Below are 15,909 nucleotides of genomic sequence, written 5' to 3' on the forward strand. Positions count from 1 at the left end.
GTGTGCCTCGCAACTGCCGCCGGTTTTTAAGCCGGGCTCCTCCTCGCTGCTCCGAGTGGTCGGGCCTCGCAACTGCCGCCGGTTTTTAAGCCGGGCTGCTCCGAGTGGTCGGGCCTCGCAACTGCCGCCGGTTTTTAAGCCGGGCTCCTCCTCGCTGCTCCCTGCTGCTCCGAGTGGTCGGGCCTCGCAACTGCCGCCGGTTTTTAAGCCGGGCTCCTCCTCGCTGCTCCGAGTGGTCGGGCCTCGCAACTGCCGCCGGTTTTTAAGCCGGGCTCCTCCTCGAGGAGGTTGTATCTCAAACAAGCGTGCTAAGCTTGAATAAAGGAGACTATGAAGGTATGAGAGCGGAATTGAGTAAAGTGGATTGGGAAAATAGGTTAAAGGATAAGACGATACATGATCAGTGGTGTACATTTAAGGAGTTATTTTACAACTTCCAAAAAAGTATATTCCACTGAGAAAAAAAGGGTGTAAAAGAAAAGACAGCCATCCGTGGCTAAGTAAAGAAATTAAGGATAGTATTCGACTAAAAACAAGGGCATATAAGGTAGCCAAATCTAGTGGGAGGATAGAGGATTGGGAAAACTTTAAAAGACAGCAAAAAATAACAAAAAGATTGATTAAGAAAGGGAAGATAGATTATGAAAGTAAATTAGCAAAAAATATAAAAACAGATAGTAAGAGTTTTTATAGTTATATAAAAAGAAAAAGGGTGACTGAAGTAAATGTTGGTCCCTTAGAGGATGAGACCGGGAAATTAATGGTGGGAAATATGGAGATGGCAAAAACACTGAATGAATATTTTGTATCAGTCTTTACAGTAGAGGACACCAAGAATATCCCAACACTTGACAAGCAGGGGGCTATAGGGGGGGAGGAGATAAACACGATCGAAATCACTAAGGAAGTGGTACTCGGTAAAATAATGGGACTCAAGGCGGATAAATCACCTGGACCTGATGGCTTACATCCTAGGGTCTTGAGGGAAGTGGCGGTAGGGATTGTGGATGCATTGGTAATAATCTTCCAAAACTCCCTGGACTCAGCAAAGGTCCCGGCAGACTGGAAAACTGCTAATGTAACACCCTTATTTAAAAAGGGCAGCAGACAGAAGGCTGGAAACTATAGACCGGTTAGCCTAACATCTGTGGTAGGTAAAATTTTGGAGTCCATTATTAAGGAGACAGTAACAGGACATTTGGATAATCATAATTTAATAAGACAAAGTCAGCATGGTTTTATGAAGGGGAAGTCATGTTTGACAAATTTGCTGGAGTTCTTTGAGGAAGTACCATATAGGGTGGATAAAGGTGAACCAGTGGACGTAGTGTATTTAGACTTCCAAAAGGCATTTGACAAGGTGCCACACAAAAGATTATTGCTTAAGATAAAAAATCACGGGATTGGGGGTAATATTCTGGCATGGATAGAGGATTGGCTATCTAACAGAAGGCAGAGAGTTGGGATAAATGGTTCATTCTCAGACTGGCAATCAGTAACCAGTGGTGTTCCGCAGGGGTCAGTGCTGGGTCCCCAACTCTTTACAATCTATATTAACGATTTGGAGGAGGGGACCGAGTGTAACACATCAAAGTTTGCAGATGATACTAAGATGGGAGGGAAAGTAGTGAGTGAGGAGGACATAAAAAACCTGCAAGGGGACATAGACAGGCTAAGTAAGTGGGCAGAGATTTGGCAGATGGAATACAATACTGGAAAGTGTGAGGTTATGCACTTTGGCAGGAAAAATCGTAGAGCAAGTTATTATCTTAATGGCAAGAAACTTGAAAGTACTGAAGTACAAAGGGATCTGGGGGTCCTGGTGCACGAAACTCAAAAGGTTAGTATGCAGGTGCAGCAAGTGATTAAGAAGGCCAATGGAATGTTGGCTTTCATTGCTAGGGGGATAGAATATAAAAATAGGGAGGTATTGCTTCAGTTGTACAAGGTATTGGTGAGACCGCACCTGGAATACTGCATACAGTTTTGGTGTCCATACTTAAGAAAGGACATACTTGCTCTCGAGTCAGTACAAAGAAGGTTCACTCGATTAATCCCGGGGATGAGGGGATGGACATATGAGGAGAGGTTGAGTAGATTGGGACTCTACTCATTGGAGTTCAGAAGAATGAGAGGCGATCTTATTGAAACATATAAGATTATGAAGGGGTTGGATCGGGTGGATGCAGGGAGGATGTTCCAGATGATGGGTAAAACTAGAACTAGGGGGCATAGTCTTAGAATAAGGGGCTGCTCTTTCAAAACGGAGATGAGGAGGAACTACTTCACTCAGAGGGTGGTAGGTCCATGGAATATGCTGCCCCAAAAAGCTGTCGAAGCTACATCATTACATAAATTTAAAACAGAAATAGACAGTTTCCTAGAAGAAAAGGGAATTAAGGGTTACGGGGAGCGGGCAGGAATTTGGACATGAGTCTAGGTTCGGATAGGTCATGGCCCTGTCGGTAGCGGAGCGGGCCCAGGGGCCGTGTAGCCTGATCCTGCTCCTGTTTCGTGTGTCTAATTCTGTTAGATTCAGGAGATAGTCCTGTCATAGTGGATTGGCGGTTAGGATCAGATCAGCCATGATCTTATTGAATGGTGGAGCAGGCTCGAGGGGCCAATTGGCCTACTCCTGCTCCTATTTCTTATGTTCTTTAAGAGTGGGCCCTGCCCTCCAGTGCAGTGACGTAACAGGCGCAATGCCACGACGCAGTCATTTTGTGCGCGTGCAGGGTGGCTCTTTTGTCATGGCCGCTCTGCACTGCACATTGCTCAGAACGCACTTCCATTCACGGCGAGCGGCTGCATGACTTGCAGTTAAAATCCAGGAGAGCAGTACTGCTTGACTGCTCTCTCCGAGGCCCGACCTGTGCTATCAAAGGCCTTTGGAGGAGGGTATATAAAAGCTCCAGTTGTGAGCAAGTACATTAACTTTAATTGGCGTCTCAGTTAAATATTAATAGTCAAACTGTGGGAGTGCCTCCACCTCACGGACTGCGGCGGTTCAAGAAGGCGACTCACCGCTACCTCCTCCAGGGCGATTAGGAACGGGCAATAATGCCGGCCTTGCCAGCGACGTCCACATCCTGTGAATGAATAAATTAAAAAATAAACTCAAACATAGGAATGGGAGTAGGCCATTCAGCCCCTCGAGCCTGTTTTGCCATCCAATCTTAACTCCATCTACCCACCTTAGTTCCGTATCCCATAAAACCCTTGCTTAACAAAAATCTATCACTCTGTTTTACAATTTTCAATTGACCCAATCTCTACAGCTTCTTGGGGGCGAGAGTTCCAGAGTTCCACTCCCCTTTGTGTGAAGAAGTGCTTCCTGACATCACCCCTGAACAGCCCGGCTCTAATTTTAAGGTTCTGCCCCCTTGTTTCCCCACCAGAGGAAATAGTTTCTCTACAGTGACCCTTGAATCATCTTAAACCCCTCAATCAGATCTCCCCTTAATCTTCTGTACACAAGGGAAGACAAGCCTAGTCTGTGCAACCGGTCCTCATCATTCAGGCCGGTAAATGATGAGGGCAGGTTTATTTAGGCTCCTGCTCCTAATTCTTCTGTATCAATCCGGTGAATCTGTGCTGCACCTCCTCCAAGGCCAATGTGTCCTTCCTGAGATCCGGGGCCCAGAACTGAACCCCGTACTTGAGGTGGGCTCTAACCAGAGCTCTGAACAGCTGGAGCATCACTTCCACCCCTTGTATTCCAGCCCCTTGAGATAAAGGACAACATTCCATTAGCCTTTTAACTTATTTTTGTACCTGTCCACTAGCGTTTAGTGATTTCTGTACGGGGGCCCCTAAATCTCTCTGCTCCTCCACAGTATTAACTTTTATTTTATTTTTGTATTCTACAGCCCAGAAACAGCAGAAGGCTCCACATTCAATGTAGAAGTTGGTGATATCATTCTTACAGCGACAGATGGGCTCTTTGATAACGTGCCAGACTACATGATCTTGCAGCAGTTAAGGCAACTGAAGGTACTGTGTTTGTAGCCACTGGAGTCGGCAGCTCTCCGATAGTTTGTGCTAACTTGTCCATTCTGCTTGCGACGCCACACTTGGGTGCCCTGTTGTGTCTCAAACTAGGAGTTATGTTAGGACTGACATTCTCTTAAATCTGGACTGACGAGGGCGTCAATTTTGCAGGGTAGTGAGGCTGGCTAAGTGTTTCTGCATTCGGAGCAATCCCATTGCTACTGCATGTAGTAACGTTCTCACCATTAAAGCCAGAGTCTGAACGTTCAGATCTTGTCGGGTGGCTGTGTATGAGAGAGTGGGAGACGGAGGGTAGTCAGGAGCACTCATCCCTGGTCCCGATAGATTTTTCTACAAGTTATGTGAGGCTATGTAAAGTTTCCATCTATCCTTTAAACTGGAATTGTTTTCGATTTCCTCCCAGCTGTTGTTTTCTTTGCAGACGACACAAAGCTGGGTGGGCGTGTGTGCTGTGAGGAGGATGCCGAGAAACTCCAGTATGATTTGGACAGGTTGGGTGATTGGGCAGATGCAGTATAATGTGGATAAATGCGAGGTTATCCACTTTGGTGGCAAAAACAGGAAGGCAGATTATTATCTGAACGGCAATAGATTGGGAGAGGGGGAAGTGCAACGAGACCTGGGTGTCCTTGTGCACCAGTCGCTGAAGGTTAACAATATAATAGCAAAATACTGCGGATGCTGGAAATCTGAAATAACAACAGAAAATGCTGGAAATACTCAGCAGGCCAGGCAACATCCGTGGAGAGAGAAACAGAGTTAACGTTTTAGGTCTAGGACCCTTCATCAGAACTGGAAAAAGCTGGAGATGTATTGGATATTAAGCAGGCGCAGGGGCGGGGGGCGGGGGGGTTGTTAGGAGGGGAGGAAGGAATTGAAAGAACACCCTGTACTTTTGTAAGAGGCAGGAAAGATAAAATGTTGCAAATGGGAATGGCAAAAATCATACTGCATGAAAAAAGGTAAGCATGCAGGTGCAGCAGGCGGGTCAAGAAGGCAAATGGTATGTTGGCCTTCATAGCGAGAGGGTTCGAGTACAGGAGCAAGGATGTCTTGCTGCAGTTGTACAGGGCCTTGGTGAGGCCACATCTTGAGTATTGTGTGCAGTTTTGGTCGCCTTATCTGAGGAAGGATGTTCTTGCTATGGAAGGAGTGCAGCGAAGATTCACCAGGCTGATACCTGGGATGACAGGAATGACGTATGAGGAGAGATTGGGTCGATTGGGCTTATACTCACTGGAGTTTAGAAGAATGAGAGGGGATCTCATTGAAACTTATAAAATTCTAACAGGACTGGACACACTGGATGCAGGCAGGATGTTCCCAATGGCCGGGGAGTCCAGAACCAGGGGTCACAGTCTAAGGATAAGGAGTAAGCCATTTAGGACAGAGATGAGGAATTTCTTCACCCAGAGAGTGGTGAACCTGTGGAATTCTCTACCACAGAAGGCAGTAGAGGCCAATTCATTAAATATATTCAAGAAGGAGTTGGATATATTTCTTAAGGCTAAAGGGATATGGGGAGAAGGCAGGGACAGGGTACTGAATTTGGATGATCAGCCATGATCTCATTGAATGGCGGAGCAGGCTCGAGGGGCCGAATGGCCTACTCCTGCTCCTATCTTCTATGCTCAGCTGGATGAGAACGGCCCTTCATAGAAACACTGATATGGTGAAAATGTTACTCGGCACTTTTGTAGAGGAAAGCACACAGCAAGTGCATGACACGTGCGTCTCTTACTTTGGGAATTTGCTGAAGCTTAAACCAGAGCTCTGCTGACAGCTTTTCAATGAGAATCTTCCTGCAACCAGAAGTTATAGGCATGCCTCTTGTTTAAGTATGAAATCCAGTGCCATGGCTGGCTTTCTCCAGTATAGTCCACATCGCTGGAGGTGGCTTGTGTTCCCCCTTTCCCTCACACTGTAGCTCTCCCCCCTCCCCCCCCCCCCCCCGGGCAGGATTCCCACCTGCACAAAGCAAGGAATGAGAAGTCCTTACATTGCACATCAATTCCGTTCCTTTCACAAACCCTGCACAGCTTATCCTTATTGTGAACCCCAAACTAATCATCACCCCTGTGCTCACTGACCTACATTGGTCCGGTAACGCCTCAGTTGTAAAATTCTCATCCTTGTTTTCAAATCGCTCCATGGCCTCTCCCTTCCCTATCTCTATAACCTACTCCGGCCCTATACCCCCCGAGATCTTTGCGCTCCTCCAGTTCCGACTTCCATCGCTCCACCATTGGCGGCCGTGCCTTCAGCTGCCTGGGCCCCAAGCTCTGGAATTCCCGCCCTGAAGCTCTCTGAAAGTTTCTATGAAAGGCCCTAAAGCTCTCTGCCTCTTTACCTTGCTCTCCACCTCTTTTAAAACGCTCCTTAAAACCTTTAACTAAGCTTTTGGTCACCTGTCCTAATATCTCCTTATGTGGCTCAGTGTTAAATTTTGTTTGATAATCGCTCCTGTGAAGCGGCATGGGACATTTTAGAGTCATAGAGTAATACAGCACGGATAGAGGCCCTTCGGCCCATCGTGTCCATGCCGGCCATCAAGCCCTGTCTAATCTAATCCCATATTCCAGCATTTGGCCCGTAGCCTTGTATGCTATGGCATTTCAAATGCTCATCCAAATGCTTCTTAAATGTTGTGAGGGTTTCTGCCTCCACAACCCTTTCAGGCAGTGAGTTCCAGACTCCAACCACCCTCTGGGTGAAAAAGTTCTTTCTCAAATCCCCTCTAAACCTCCCGCCCTTTACCTTGAATCTATGCCCCCTAGTTATTGACCCCTCTACTAAGGGGAAAAGCTCCTCAGCATCCATCCTATCTATGCCCCTCACAATTTTGTACACCTCAATCATGTCCCCCCTCAGCCTCCTCTGCTCCAAGGAAAACAAACCCAATCTGCCCAGTCTCTCTTCATAGCTGAAGCGCTCCAGCCCTGGTAACATCCTGGTGAACCTCCTCTGCACCCTCTCTAACGCGATCACATCTTTCCTGTAGTGTGGCGACCAGAACTGCACACAGTATTCCAGCTGTGGCCTAACCAGTGTTTTATACAGCTCCATCATAACCTCCTTGCTCTTATATTCTATGCCTCGGCTAATGAAGGCAAGTATCCCATATGCCTTTTTTACCACCTTATCCACCTGTTCCGCCGCCTTCAGGGATCTGTGTACCTGCACACCCAGATCCCTCTGACCCTCCGTCTTGCCTAGGGTCTTTCCCTTCATTGTGTATTCCCTTGCCTTGTTAGACCCCCCAAAGTGCATCACCTCGCACTTTTCCGGGTTAAATTCCATTTGCCACTGTTCCGCCCATCTGACCAACCCATCTATATCGTTCTGCAGACTGAGGCTACCCTCCTCGCTATTTACCACCCTACCAATTTTAGTATCATCCGCGAATTTACTGATCATACCCTTTACATTCATATCCAAGTCATTAATGTAGACCACAAACAGCAAGGGACCCAGCACCGATCCCTGTGGTACCCCACTGGCCACAGGTTTCCAGTCACAAAAACAACCTTCGACCATCACCCTCTGCCTTCTGCCACTAAGCCAGTTTTGTATCCAATGTGCCAAGGCACCCTGGATTCCATGGGCTCTTACCTTCTTGACCAGTCTCCTGTGCGGGACTTTATCGAAGGCCTTACTGAAATCCATGTATACCACATCCACTGCGTTACCCTCATCCACACACCTAGTCACCCCCTCAAAAAATTCAATCAAATTAGTCAGACATGATCTTCCCTTGACAAAGCCATGTTGACTATCCCTGATTAATCCTTGCCTCTCCAAGTGGAGACAAATTTTGTCCCTCAGGATTTTTTCCAGTAATTTTCCTACCACTGATGTTAGGCTCACTGGCCTGTAGTTCCCCGGTTTTTCCCTACTACCCTTCTTGAATAATGGTACTACATTAGCGGTTCTCCAGTCCTCTGGCACATCCCCTGTGGCCAGAGAGGTCCTGAATATATGTGTTAGAGCCCCCGCAATCTCCTCCTTTGCCTCACACAGCAGCCTGGGGTACATTTCATCCGGGCCTGGGGATTTATCCATTTTTAGGCCAGCTAAAACCGCCAATACCTCCTCCCTCTCGATGTTAATATGTTCGAGCATATCACAGTCCCCCCGCCCTATTTCTATGTCTACATCGTCCTTCTCCATAGTGAAAACAGATGCAAAAAATTCATTTAGAACCCCTCCTACATCTTCCGGCTCCACACACAGATTGCCACTTTTGTCCCTAATGGGCCCTATTTTTTCCCTAGTTATCCTTTTACCCTTAATATACTTATAAAACATCTTCGGATTTTCCTTTATTTTGCTCGCCAGTGTTATTTCATGGCCCCTCCTTGATCTCCTAATTTCTTTTTTAAGTATCCCCCTGCACTTTTTGTACTCCTCTAGGGCTTCCTCCGTCTTTAGCCTTTTGTATCTACCAAAAGCCCTCCTTTTTTTCCTAATCCATTCCCGTATATCCCCTGACATCCACGGTTCCCTGTGGTTTTTGGAACCACTCTTGACCTTTATGGGAACATGTTGCCCTTGTATGATCTCAATCTCCATTCTGAAAGCCTCCCATTGCTCCGATGCGGATTTTCCTACAAGTAGCTGATCCCAGTCCATTTTGGCCAGATCCTGCCTTATCCTATTAAAATCGGCATTTTACTGCGTTAAAGGTGGTATATAAATGCAAGTTGTTATAATCTGAACGTTGTACAGCGTTTCTGTCTGATGTTCAGAGCAAGTGAATCTCCATTAATCTTTAAGCTTCCATTTTTCAATCCTGCACCAGTTTTTTCTTGTGATATTGGTCTCAGCACTATTTTTGGCCATCTCTTTTTATAATAACTGCTACAATCTACCATCCCAGTACTAACCACATATGGATTTGTAAATTAACCCCACTCTTTCACGAAGAAACCTTGTAATATCTGATCTTTGTCCAGTTCTATGCTCCTGCACTCCAATTTAAGTGGCTTGCTTCCAGGTGCGTTATCTGTACCTCAGTATCCTGTTCCCCTCAACCTTTTTGCCCAGTGCAAACTGGTTTATCTCTACATCTGTTCAAAATTAGACTCCGAGTTCCCTAAACAGCCTTGTTTCTTTCTCTGACGGTAGATCGATCTCATGCAATTTTAGACTAATTCCAGCAGTGGCAGAGGGCAGAACCTGAGTCCGTGGGTTTCCGTCCTTAAACTACCCAGCAAATTGCGCTGGCAGGGAGGGGGTGCTCCTTCTGCCCTGCGTGAGGGCAGCAGGTTGGGGGCCTGTTCTGGGTTGCGAGAGGGACTGATTGCTGTCAGTTCCTCAGCTGAGAAGGGAAAGCATTCTTTTTCCTAATCTTTGCTAATCTGGGCCTCTTGCTACTCCTCTCTGAGCACCAGAGGGTTGTTGTGAGATCTGGTTGGCAGTGTGGGGCTTGTATCTCTGGCGGCTGGAATTGTACCCTTGGGTGTTTCAAAGTGCGGGAGCGCATCCTGATGTGGCCTCCGCTCTCGGAGGAGATGTTAAACCGAGGCCCCGCCTGCTCTCGGGTGAATGTTAAACCGAGGCCCCGCCTGCTCTCGGGGAGATGTTAAACCGAGGCCCCGCCTGCTCGCGGGTGAATGTTAAACCGAGGCCCCGCCTGCTCTCGGGGGAGATGTTAAACCGAGGCCCCGCCTGCTCTCGGGGGAGATGTTAAACCGAGGCCCCGCCTGCTCTCGGGGAGATGTTAAACCGAGGCCCCGCCTGCTCTCGGGGAGATGTTAAACCGAGGCCCCGCCTGCTCTCGGGGAGATGTTAAACCGAGGCCCCGCCTGCTCTCGGGGAGACGTTAAACCGAGGCCCCGCCTGCTCTCGGAGGAGATGTTAAACCGAGGCCCCGCCTGCTCTCGGGGGAGATGTTAAACCGAGGCCCCGCCTGCTCTCGGGGGAGATGTTAAACCGAGGCCCCGCCTGCTCTCGGGTGAATGTTAAACCGAGGCCCCGCCTGCTCTCGGAGGAGATGTTAAACCGAGGCCCCGCCTGCTCTCGGGGGAGATGTTAAACCGAGGCCCCGCCTGCTCTCGGGTGAATGTTAAACCGAGGCCCCGCCTGCTCTCGGAGGAGATGTTAAACCGAGGCACCGCCTGCTCTCGGGTGAATGTTAAACCGAGGCCCCGCCTGCTCTCGGGGGAGATGTTAAACCGAGGCCCCGCCTGCTCTCGGGGAGATGTTAAACCGAGGCCCCGCCTGCTCTCGGGGAGATGTTAAACCGAGGCCCCGCCTGCTCTCGGGGAGATGTTAAACCGAGGCCCCGCCTGCTCTCGGGGAGACGTTAAACCGAGGCCCCGCCTGCTCTCGGAGGAGATGTTAAACCGAGGCCCCGCCTGCTCTCGGGTGAATGTTAAACCGAGGCCCCGCCTGCTCTCGGGGAGACGTTAAACCGAGGCCCCGCCTGCTCTCGGAGGAGATGTTAAACCGAGGCCCCGCCTGCTCTCGGGTGAATGTTAAACCGAGGCCCCGCCTGCTCTCGGAGGAGATGTTAAACCGAGGCACCGCCTGCTCTCGGGGGAGATGTTAAACCGAGGCCCCGCCTGCTCTCGGGTGAATGTTAAACCGAGGCCCCGCCTGCTCTCGGGGAGATGTTAAACCGAGGCCCCGCCTGCTCTCGGGGAGATGTTAAACCGAGGCCCCGCCAGCTCTCGGGGGAGATGTTAAACCGAGGCCCCGCCTGCTCTCGGGGGAGATGTTAAACCGAGGCCCCGCCTGCTCTCGGGGGAGATGTTAAACCGAGGCACCGCATGCTCTCGGGGAGATGTTAAACCGAGGCCCCGCCGGCTCTCGGGGAGATGTTAAACCGAGGCCCCGCCTGCTCTCGGGGAGATGTTAAACCGAGGCCCCGCCTGCTCTCGGGGAGATGTTAAACCGAGGCCCCGCCTGCTCTCGGGGAGACGTTAAACCGAGGCCCCGCCTGCTCTCGGAGGAGATGTTAAACCGAGGCCCCGCCTGCTCTCGGGTGAATGTTAAACCGAGGCCCCGCCTGCTCTCGGGGAGACGTTAAACCGAGGCCCCGCCTGCTCTCGGAGGAGATGTTAAACTGAGGCCCCGCCTGCTCTCGGGTGAATGTTAAACCGAGGCCCCGCCTGCTCTCGGAGGAGATGTTAAACCGAGGCACCGCCTGCTCTCGGGGGAGATGTTAAACCGAGGCCCCGCCTGCTCTCGGGTGAATGTTAAACCGAGGCCCCGCCTGCTCTCGGGGAGATGTTAAACCGAGGCCCCGCCTGCTCTCGGGGGAGATGTTAAACCGAGGCCCCGCCAGCTCTCGGGGGAGATGTTAAACCGAGGCCCCGCCTGCTCTCGGGGGAGATGTTAAACCGAGGCCCCGCCTGCTCTCGGGGGAGATGTTAAACCGAGGCACCGCATGCTCTCGGGGAGATGTTAAACCGAGACCCCGCCTGCTCTCGGGGAGATGTTAAACCGAGGCCCCGCCTGCTCTCGGGGAGATGTTAAACCGAGGCCCCGCCTGCTCTCGGGGAGATGTTAAACCGAGGCCCCGCCTGCTCTCGGGGAGATGTTAAACCGAGACCCCGCCTGCTCTCGGGGAGATGTTAAACCGAGGCCCCGCCTGCTCTCGGGGAGATGTTAAACCGAGGCCCCGCCTGCTCTCGGGGAGATGTTAAACCGAGGCCCCGCCTGCTCTCGGGGAGATGTTAAACCGAGGCCCCGCCTGCTCTCGGGGGAGATGTTAAACCGAGGCCCCGCCTGCTCTCGGGGGAGACGTTAAACCGAGGCCCCGCCTGCTCTCGGGGGAGATGTTAAACCGAGGCCCCGCCTGCTCTCGGGGGAGATGTTAAACCGAGGCCCCGCCTGCTCTCGGAGGAGATGTTAAACCGAGGCCCCGCCTGCTCTCGGGGAGATGTTAAACCGAGGCCCCGCCTGCTCTCGGGGGAGATGTTAAACCGAGGCACCGCCTGCTCTCGGAGGAGATGTTAAACCGAGGCCCCGCCTGCTCTCGGGGAGATGTTAAACCGAGGCCCCGCCTGCTCTCGGAGGAGATGTTAAACCGAGGCCCCGCCTGCTCTCGGGGAGATGTTAAACCGAGGCCCCGCCTCCTCTCGGGGAGATGTTAAACCGAGGCCCCGCCTGCTCTCGGGGAGATGTTAAACCGAGGCCCCGCCTGCTCTCGGGGGAGATGTTAAACCGAGGCCCCGCCTGCTCTCGGGGAGATGTTAAACCGAGGCCCCGCCTGCTCTCGGGGACATGTTAAACCGAGGCCCCGCCTGCTCTCGGGGAGATGTTAAACCGAGGCCCCGCCTGCTCTCGGGGAGATGTTAAACCGAGGCCCCGCCTGCTCTCGGGGGAGATGTTAAACCGAGGCACCGCATGCTCTCGGGGGAGATGTTAAACCGAGGCCCCGCCTGCTCTCGGGTGAATGTTAAACCGAGGCCCCGCCTGCTCTCGGGTGAATGTTAAACCGAGGCCCCGCCTCCTCTCGGGGGAGATGTTAAACCGAGGCCCCGCCTGCTCTCGGGGAGACGTTAAACCGAGGCCCCGCCTCCTCTCGGGGGAGATGTTAAACCGAGGCCCCGCCTGCTCTCTGGGGAGATGTTAAACCGAGGCCCCGCCTGCTCTCGGGGGAGATGTTAAACCGAGGCCCCGCCTGCTCTCGGAGGAGATGTTAAACCGAGGCCCCGCCTGCTCTCGGGGGAGATGTTAAACCGAGGCCCCGCCTGCTCTCGGGGAGATGTTAAACCGAGGCCCCGCCTGCTCTCGGGGAGATGTTAAACCGAGGCCCCGCCTGCTCTCGGGGAGATGTTAAACCGAGGCCCCGCCTGCTCTCGGGGGCGATGTTAAACCGAGGCCCCGCCTGCTCTCGGGGAGATGTTAAACCGAGGCCCCGCCTGCTCTCGGGGGAGATGTTAAACCGAGGCCCCGCCTGCTCTCGGGGAGATGTTAAACCGAGGCCCCGCCTGCTCTCGGGGGAGATGTTAAACCGAGGCCCCGCCTGCTCTCGGGGAGATGTTAAACCGAGGCCCCGCCTGCTCTCGGGGGAGATGTTAAACCGAGCTTGCTGTGTGTAAATTGGCTGCTGCGTTTCCTACATTACAACAGTGACTACACGTCAAATAGTACTTCATTGGCTGTAAAGCGCTTTGGGACATCCTGAGGTCATGAAAGGTGCTATAGAAATCCAAGTCTTTCTTTCCTTCCTAATGCTATTCCTCCTTATTTCAGTGCATATTGGCCTCTTCCGGCAACAACTTCATGTTGACTGAAAACTTTTGCTGACCACCAATTTTGCTTTTCTACCGTTTGCTCCTGGCATCTCTTTACCATGTACATACTTCCTGTTCCAACCTGTGCTACGTCTTTTGCATTAAAATACGTTTGTACCATCTCCTTTAATGTGTCCTTATCCCTTATTAAAAGCAAAACTTAAAAAGATTCTTACTGCATTAGCCACTTATACTTAAATCCTTCCGACATATTGATAGCTTTGAAACAGTATTCACAGAAATCACAGAATCACAGAAACCCCACAGTGCAGATAGAGGCCATTTCGGCCCATCGAGCCTGCACCGACACATATCCCACCCGATCCCCGTAACCCCTACACCAACACATATCCCACCCTATCCCCGTAACCCCACGTATTTAATCCCCCTAACACTAAGGGTCAATTTATCATAGCCAATCAACCTAACCCGCACATCTTTGGACTGTGGGAGGAAACCGGAGCACCCGGAGGAAACCCACGCAAACACGGGGAGAATGTGCAAACTCCACACAGACAGTCGCCCGAGGCCGGGTTCGAACCCGGGTCTCTGGCGCTGTGAGGCAACAGTGCTAACCACTATGCCACCGTGCTGCCACCGTGATTAGCCTGAGAGAAAGTTGTGTTTTATAAAAATATTTTTGTAGCTCGATGTCTTAACAACATTATCCCTGGTTCACTTTTTCAGGAAGGGAGAAAAGCAAATGTTTTGAGTTATTATGCAGTCATTTATCTGACCACTTTCCTCGCCCTGAACTATCGGCGTTAAACAGCAAAGCCATTCATTGGTTCTAAATAACTTTTGAGAATAAATTAATTAATTCACCGCACTTGCAACAACAACAACTTGCATTTATATAGCATCTTTAACCTAGTAAAATGTCCCACTGTGTTTCACACGAGCGTTATCGAACCAAGTTAGGCATTGATTCACATAAGGAGATATTGGGACAGATGACCAAAAGCTTGGTCAAAGAGGTAGGTTTTAAGGAGAGTCTTAAAGGAGGAGAGAGAGAGACGGAGAGGTTTAGGGAGGGAATTTCAGTGCTTGGGGCCTGGCAGCTGATGACCACCAATTGTGGTGCGAAAGTAGTGGGGGATTGGCAAACAGCTAGAACTGGAGGAATGCAGAGTTCTGAGATCAGTGTGTGTGTAAAGCTTGATGGAAAAATATTTGTTTTTTTCTGTGAGCAATGTCACCAGCGATAACTGCTTTTGAACGAACTTTGTAAATGAAAAGAGGATGCATTGAATAATGCAATAAAGGCAGGACTAATCCGACCCGGCCAATTACCGCCCCATCAGTCTACTCGCAATCATCAGCAAAGTGATGGAAGGTGTCATCGACAGTGCTATCAAGCAGCACTTACTCACCAATAACCTGCTCACTGATGCCCAGTTTGGGTTCTGCCAGGACCACTCGGCTCCCGACCTCATTACAGCCTTGGTCCAAACATGGACAAAGGAGCTGAATTCCAGCGGTGAGGTGAGAGTGACTGCCCTTGACATCAAGGCAGCATTTGACCGAGTGCAGCATTAAGGAGCCCCAGTAAAACTGAAGTCAATGGGAATCGGGGAAAACTCTCCACTGGCTGGAGTCATACCTAGCACAAAGGAAGATGGTTGTGGTGATTGAAGGTCAATCATCACAGCCCCAGGACATTGCTGCAGGAGTTCCTCAGGGCAGTGTCCTCGGTCCAACCATCTTCAGCTGCTTCATCAATGACCTTCCCTCCAACATGGGGATGTTCACTGATGACTGCACAGTGTTCAGCACCATTCACAACTCCTCAGATAATGAAGCAGTCCATGCCCACATGCAACAAGACCTGGACGACATTCAGGCTTTGCCTGATAAGTGGCAGGTAACATTCGCGCCACAGATGTGCCAGGCAATGACTATCTCCAACAAGCAAGAGTCTAACCACCTCCCCATGACATTCAATGGCATTACCATTGCCGAATCCCCCACCATCAACATCCTGGGGGTCACCATTGACCAGAAACTTAACTGGACCAGCCACATAAATACTGTGGCAACAAGAGCAGGTCAGAGGCTAGGTATTCTGCAGCGAGTGTCTCACCTCCTGACTCCCCAAAGCCTTTCCACCATCTACAAGGCACAAGTCAGGAGTGTGATGGAATACTCTCCACTTGCCTGGATGAGTGCAGCTCCAACAACACTCAAGAAGCTCGACACCATCCAGGACAAAGCAGCCCGCTTGATTGGCACCCCGTCCACCACTTTAAACATTCACTCCCTCCACCACCGGTGCACCGTGGCTGCAATGTGTACCATCTACAAGATGCACTGCAGCAACTCGCCAAGGCTGCTTCGACAACACCTCCCAAACCCGCGACCTCTTCCACCTAGAAGGACAAAGGCAGCAGGCGCATGGGAACACCACCACCTCCAACTTCCCCTCAAAGTCACACACCATCCTGACTTAGAAGTATATCGTCGATCCTTCATCGTCGCTGGGTCAAAATCCTGAAACTCCCTCCCTAACAGCACTGTGGGAGCACCTTCACCACACGGACTGCAGCGGTTCAAGAGGGCGGCAGCTCACCACCACCTTCTCAAGGGCAACTAGGGACGGATAATAAATACTGTCTTTGTCAGCGACGCCCTCATCCCAAAACAATTTTTT

General features: G+C 50.8%; 1 protein-coding gene across 2 annotated transcripts in view; it reads left to right on the forward strand.

The window, feature by feature from the left end:
* The window catches only part of LOC147102006 (protein phosphatase PTC7 homolog), a 143,590-nt gene that overhangs the window by 100,106 nt on the left and 27,575 nt on the right, over positions 1-15,909 (forward strand). The window contains exons 4-5 of one of the 2 annotated variants that reach the window (XM_085964137.1): positions 3,870-3,993; positions 13,219-14,539. In XM_085964137.1, coding sequence (XP_085820263.1) covers positions 3,870-3,993; positions 13,219-13,272 — 178 coding nt within the window. In that variant the 3' untranslated portion in view covers positions 13,273-14,539. Of the gene's footprint in view, positions 1-3,869; positions 3,994-13,218; positions 14,540-15,909 lie in introns of those variants that run through there. The other variant, XM_085964136.1, reaches the window with a different exon arrangement.

This window comes from Somniosus microcephalus, chromosome 22 (genome assembly GCF_052327205.1).
Source record: "Somniosus microcephalus isolate GS21.2 chromosome 22, FLI_Smic_1.0, whole genome shotgun sequence".
Classification (NCBI taxonomy): Eukaryota; Metazoa; Chordata; class Chondrichthyes; order Squaliformes; family Somniosidae; genus Somniosus; species Somniosus microcephalus.